Source organism: Limulus polyphemus, unplaced genomic scaffold (assembly GCF_000517525.1).
Source record: "Limulus polyphemus unplaced genomic scaffold, Limulus_polyphemus-2.1.2 Scaffold1668, whole genome shotgun sequence".
NCBI classification, from domain to species: domain Eukaryota; kingdom Metazoa; phylum Arthropoda; class Merostomata; order Xiphosura; family Limulidae; genus Limulus; species Limulus polyphemus.
The window spans coordinates 1-6,914 of record NW_013667278.1 but is presented as its reverse complement, the minus strand read 5'-3'; the positions used below and the strand labels follow the sequence as shown (position 1 = coordinate 6,914).

The 6,914-nt window shown below is 30.9% G+C and overlaps 1 protein-coding gene across 7 annotated transcripts in view; it reads left to right on the top strand.

The window, feature by feature from the left end:
- Positions 1–4,582, top strand: part of LOC106464497 (tyrosine-protein phosphatase Lar-like) — a 187,478-nt gene extending 182,896 nt beyond the window's left edge. For all 7 annotated transcript variants that reach the window (XM_022392228.1, XM_022392231.1, XM_022392229.1 and 4 more), the window contains one exon: positions 476–4,582. In XM_022392228.1, coding sequence (XP_022247936.1) covers positions 476–544 — 69 coding nt within the window. In that variant the 3' untranslated portion in view covers positions 545–4,582. The remainder of the gene's footprint in view (positions 1–475) is intronic.
- Positions 4,583–6,914: the final 2,332 nt, after the last annotated feature.

Genomic DNA, 6,914 nt, shown 5'->3' with positions numbered 1-6,914 from the left:
TATATATATATATATATATATATATATATATACATATATTACAATAAATTTAAATTTAGTGGTTTAAAATGCTAAAGAAATGATTCTTTTTAGGCTTGACAAAATGCATGAAAATCCTGTTTGATTGAATTAATTTTCTTTTCTAGATTCCTCTGAGCACAGATTCTGGTATAATTTTGATTTGAAATAGCTTATTCAAGTGCATTAATTATATATGTGTCTTTGAAACAATAGAAGTTCATTTATACAACATCAATGATATTATGCAATCATTTAGGATAACAAAAAAAGTTCAATAACTCTTTTGGAAGGTAGGACTTTCTACCTTGGGGTGAATTGGGTCCCCATTATCCCAGAAGAAAGGCCTTCCTTCTGGAAGCACTAGATTACAGATCTTCTTTTCTTATTTAGATATATAGCATTACGCAGTGGAGCAAATTTTTAATTAATGTTAAATTTTTTTCATACTTTTCAGGATCAGTACAGATTCTGTTACAGTGCTGCCCTGGAGTATCTTGGTTCCTTTGATCATTATACAAACTAGTGGTTCTCAATGAGAATTTCTCATTGTAGATTGACATGTGGAACATACAGGAAAGGTTTAGAAAAACGTCATTTTGTGCAGCTTAAAGAAGGTGAAGGAGAAGCAGAAGTTTTGTTAGACTTCATGATGTTGTAGCAGTGCAGAGTATGAGTTATCTTCCCTGCATTTCAGTAAAATACAAAATATGTCATCATACTAACTTAATATCACTTGGTGGCCTTCACCTAACACTCATTAACTTTGATTATTGTTCAACCATAAAACTGACTTGTGACATTCCACTTCCAAACAGCAGTTGAAAATGTCAAGTGAAAATTTAATAATGGCCAGCACTCACATTAACAATAATTGTAGACAAGGATGACTATAATAACTAGCAGTTAATGTTAACAGTGGTGATAAACAAGTATAATTATAATGATCAACAGTTGTTGTTAACAGTGGTAAAGGACAAGGATGATTATAAAGACCAACAGTTAATGTTAACAGTCGTAAAGGACAAGGATGATTACAATGACCAACAGTTAATGTTAACAGTGGTAAATGACAAGGATGATTATAATGACCAACAGTTTTGTTAACAGTGGTAAAGGACAAAGATGATTATAAAGACCAACAGTTAATGTTAACAGTGGTAAAGGACAAGGATGATTATAATGACCAACAGTTAATGTTGACAGTGGTAAAGGACAAGGATGATTATAATGACCAACAGTTAATGTTTAATGGTGGTAACAGACAAGGATGATTACAAATATTTGCAGTTAATGTTAACAGTGGTAATAGATAAAGTATATTATAATAACCAGAAGTTAATGTTAACAATGGTTGCTAAGGCAATCAGCATTTACAGTTAATGACTGCTACAGAATGAAGATGATGTTGATCAGTATTTAATGTAAACAGTAATGATACAAAAGATGAAAAATAACCATCAGTTACTACAAACAGTGCAGATGCACAAAAAATATTATAAAAGAAAAATGCTAAACATCAGAATAGAGCTTGATTTTAATTAATTAAGAAAATAATAAGGTAAGAAGAGAAAGCACATGTTTGTAGACGAACGAGAGAATGGCCAACAACTATGAACAAGGAAAGAATGTATATTGTACTAGAAAAGAAGAGGAAACAGAGAAAATGGGGATGACAACAAATGATGCAACAACCGACAAGCAAAGAAGATATACTAGAGAAAGAGAGAGACAACTTGAAAGCATAAGAAATGGCACAACATTAGATAAGGCAAAATAAACACAACATTTGAAACATAGACTTCATGACTTTCTAGGGAAGAATAAAAGCACATCTTTCATGAAACAAGATTTAAATAGACAAAAATAGGAGGCACATATTACTAGAGAAGGAAGGAAATGACAAGTAAACATGAATGAAGATGCATGATACTAGAAATGAAAGGTCACAATAAATGACAAAACTTGGCACATCCTATTTGAGAAGAAGGAAAAGGACATTATTTGATGAGTATATAATTCACAATCTCACTATAGAATATGAAAAAGACAAAATAGAAAGCAAGAAAAAAAAACAAGTGATTTGCAAACATTATTATGAGCACTGGTGATAAATCCAATAAATAGGAATTAAAAATGGATAATGGGATTTCTTTGAGACCTAGGACTATGGCAAAAATAGAAGTATTTCCTTCTGTCAGCTCAAGACTATATCTTCTATTAGTGTTTTCCTTTCTATTATGAATTGGGAATTTTATCTGAGAGACTCAAACATTTTTGTTAATATATTGACTTGTGTGTGTGAATCTCTTTTGTATGAGAAATGTCTGTAGACATGTATGTGCTCATAAATATATATCTTAATGAATTAGAATAAGAAAATAATGGTAATCTCAGTATATACATTCATATGAATATTGTGAAACAAAAGTAAAGACATTTTGATGTGCAAAACATCACTGCTATTCTCCAGAAAAACCACCAAAAAAACGGGTTGATTTTCAAAGTTTAAGATATAGGATAATTCAGTGTAAGTTACCTTTTACAAATCAAAATGTTTTATGAACTTTAAACCATTATTTACTTTAACATTAGTGCATTTTTTATGGACTTGCTGTTAATTAATTATACATTTAAACAAATTCTACAGAATTTAAGATTATGCATAATTAAAATATTTCAGCATCAAGGTCATCTATATGTTGTAAAAACTTTGCTTAGGTTTTTCTTACTTTATCTTTTGTTGCATTAGACACTGGTTGTGAAAAATGTTTATTTTTTTATTTTATTTTTTTAAAGTGTGAAGTAATTTGCTCATTACATTACATTTTTTATTTTATTTTTTTGCATTACTTCTAACAGCAGGAAATGATTCCTAGATAATCATTTAATGTTTCAATTCAACAGAATTCCGAAATCACTGAAAAAAACTATACAACTTTCTAGGCTAAAACGTTTCTTATTTGAAGTTATAGGGAACATGCATTTAAGTTCAATCCACAAACAAAAACACTCTAAATATTTATATATTAAAGTTTAGTTTCTTATATTGACATATGGTTCACTGAATTATGATTGTTTCAGAAATAGACACACCACAAATTGAGATATTAAACTTCTAAGAATATAGTTGAACTGTTTTTAGGCTGGCTAGTAAAACACCTACACTATTATGAATATAAGCATTAAACTTTACTAACTTACATTTAACTTACAGACAACTAGTCTTATGGTTTTGTTGAAAAAACGTTTTTCTTAGCTTTTCATATCTACTCCCTTGACAGAACACTATACATCACAATTGAAACTTAATACTATCTTTAAAATGCCTTTTTTATTTCAGTGCAACAGTTTATTTAATATAATATTACTAGTTTTCAAACTAAGGAATGCGAATAAAAAAAAGTACTGTACTGTAAGCATTTTTTATAAATTTCAAGTAAAAAATACTAACATTGAAAAAAATGACAAATTCATTATTTCAAATCAGTATGATTACTGTTACAAAAACATTCTCCCTATTGACTGTAGAATTATGTACAATTCTTAACCAAACTGTTCTTCCGATTTGGAATGTTAAGAATAAACAATTAGAAATGTGGTAACATATTAATATGAAGTATATATATGTATATGTAGCATAGTAATTTCTTTACTTACAGGAATCATTTTTTGTTCGGCAGTTTCACTGTGAAACTACAAGTTATATGATCACAGGTCACGGTTACACTATATTAGAATAACATTAAAGTTGCTGATTAAAACTGTGTAAGTTGAAATGTTGTTATATTTAGCATCAAATAATTAACAAGTGTAAAAATTGTCAAAAAGTTTATTGTTTAATAAAATAGTGGTTTACTTTAGACAGAAAAAAAAGCAGAGCCTGTACTCAATTTTGAATTATAAATGTTAAAATGTATATGCTTACAAAAGTTAAAACTAATTTGTAACAAAATGATACTGTGAGAAGATGGTGTGCTTAAAAAATAATAGTAAGTTTACTTTTGATTAATATCCTCTAACTGCTAAATTTATTTAATCAGTAATTTTATTTCAGAATTTCACTCCCTACTTGATTTTAGTCAAGAAGGATTTTCTTCTAGTTGCTTACTTTGTATTTAGAAATAGCTTGAAGAAGAGTATTGTACATTTAAAGAAATAATTGTGGAAAGATAAATAAAGACTAGTTCCCATAATATGTTTATTTACACAGTTCAGTTACTGACTTTTCATTCAAGCTACTTCTATTGAATCTATATGTTGATTGTAGAAATATATGCATTATAAGGTAACAGTATCATGAGTATTCTAACACAGAAACCAACAACTTAACAGTATATTTATTAGGTCTTATATTGTATAGAAGTATGATTGACCTTCTACACCATAATACTCTGTTACTGTGCTTTTAATTCTGTTCATTCTTCTTTTTAAATGTACCAAGAGTATTGTTTATTATTTGGTATGAATTAATGTACTCCTTTGAAAAAAAGCATCCTGAAGTCATCCCTGTAATTTTTTCAAAGTAAAAATAAAATGAACTAAAAAATAAAGCACATGATAATATTTATAGTTGTGTATTAATTTATGTCCAATATATAGCTGATACCCAGAAGATACACAAACAATTATCACCAACACATATGCTGCAACAAACAGTACAAAAAAGGGACACAAATATGTGTTTTTTTTTATGAAAAAAGTACCATGTTCACTATAATATCTTTTATTTGTGCTATCACATATAAGAGTTAAAACAGTGCCATCTTAATCAGCCTGAGTGGTATTATTTTAAATGTTGTTCTACTAGCTCTTTCCAAGTCAAGATGATCCCCCTGTGAAAGTGGCATAAACACTCTCACAATTCTTGTTCTCGGTAGATGGTCAATCACAAGTTGTAGGTGTATATTGGATGTTACGGGCATGACAAAGGACTGTAGCTAACATGAAACTGTTAGATAAATACTACATCACAATATAACCTCAAGATAAGTCAAGTAAACCTTTTTGCAAAATACATTATACCAACATAAAGATAACCTTTAAAAATGAAACTACTTTTAGCAAACCTTTTATATGTACAAAGAAACGTTAGATCAGGGAGTAAATCCTTTATTTTACATGAGCTACACTAGATTTTATATTCTATGTACATACACATAAGGAAAGATACTTAACTTAAATGCATAATAACCACTATGAAATATCTTTAATAAATTCGTATTATATTCAATCTTTTAGCCCTAAAATTGGGAGTCGAAAGAAGAGCTGTTGTGGTCTTCACAGTATTTAATAAACTTGTTGATGCAGTCATGATGGGGTTCAAGTTAAAATGGTGAAACGAGAGATCATGCAAAAACGTTAGAATCTGATCAAAAGAGGACAGGAAAATTCAGAAGTAAAAGGAATTGTAAGAATAGCATAATTTGTAATTTTAATGTAACCACTTTTTTTGTCCTAGTTGTAGTGATTGACAGGTATGATCGATTAGACTTCAACAAATGAAATGCATAAAACAATAGTTGAAGAACATTTATTGTTCCTATTAAATGTCCAGACTGTCCTAGATGTCATGATCATGCTTAAAACCATTCTTCCAGTGCAAATCAAGGTAAAAGTGGAATGGCCCTGATTAAAAGTAGCTCTGCTTTGGGAAAACTTTTCATGGACGCCAAAACAGCACTTTGGAAGTTTTATTGAGTTTTTGAAACACCTAAACTTATTTACAATTTGAGAAATAAGTCTTGCGGTCTTTCGTTTTACTTAAAATTGCCAACAAAACATCACAATTTTAGGTTTAAAATGAATGCAAGAAACACTCCTGTTGAAGTGTTGCTTGTAATACCACAAATTGAAAGTAAATAAACAAAATGGTGTCACAGTAACTGACTAAGAATTTTGATTTATTATAACTGAGCTGAATAAGTCCATGACTAACTTGAAATGCAGTGCAAAGAAAGTTATTTCATATGAACCACGATAGTGGTTCATAATAGAGTTCGCCCAGGAATTTCACAAAAATTCTAATACAACATACAGGCAAAAAGCAGACTCGTTCTTGAAACAACACTCAAAACCTGTCTCAGTGGCTAAGGCTACTAAAATATAGTTAATAAAGTTGGTTTTCCGATTGTCAGACAAAATTCATCCATTTGTTCTTCATAATATTCTTTGTTCACAAGACTACGGCTGTGAATATTTTAAGAAACTCCTGCGCAGGTCATGGGACTATTTTTATGTTGATTCTAGAAGGAGATATTTTATCAGCTTTTTCGTCGCTACTGGTCAAGTTTCTATTCAAAGCCATTCAAGCACCGAAGCCTATAGCAAAAACGGCTAGGTATACTGCGAAAAAATCTATGCACAGCTACTAAACAAACTCCCGACAATCGAGATTTACATCCTCCAAAATTTTCTAAGCATCGCAGAAATGTATAATCCATTTAAGCACTTTTATACCAGTCGGAAATGCTCCGTTTTATTAGAGTAAATAATGTGTATTTTTATAGCAGTGTTTGTTTGTTTGTTTGTTTTTGAATTTCGCGCAAAGCTACACGGGGGATATCTGCGCTAGCCGTCCCTAATTTAGCAGTGTAAGACTAGAGGGAAGCCAGCTAGTCATCACCACCCACCGCCAACTCTTGGGCTACTCTTTTACCAACGAATAGTAGGATTTACCGTCACATTATAACGCCCCCACGGCTGAAAGGGCGAGCATGTTTGGTGGGTTGGGGGATTCGAACCCGCGGATTACGAGTCGAGCACCCTAACCACCTGGCCATGCCGGGCCATTATAGCAGTGTCTCTATCCTTATTATTAATATTTAAGGGCGAGCATGTTTGGTGTGACGGGGATTCGAACCCGCGACCCGCAGATTGCGAGTCGAGTACCCTAA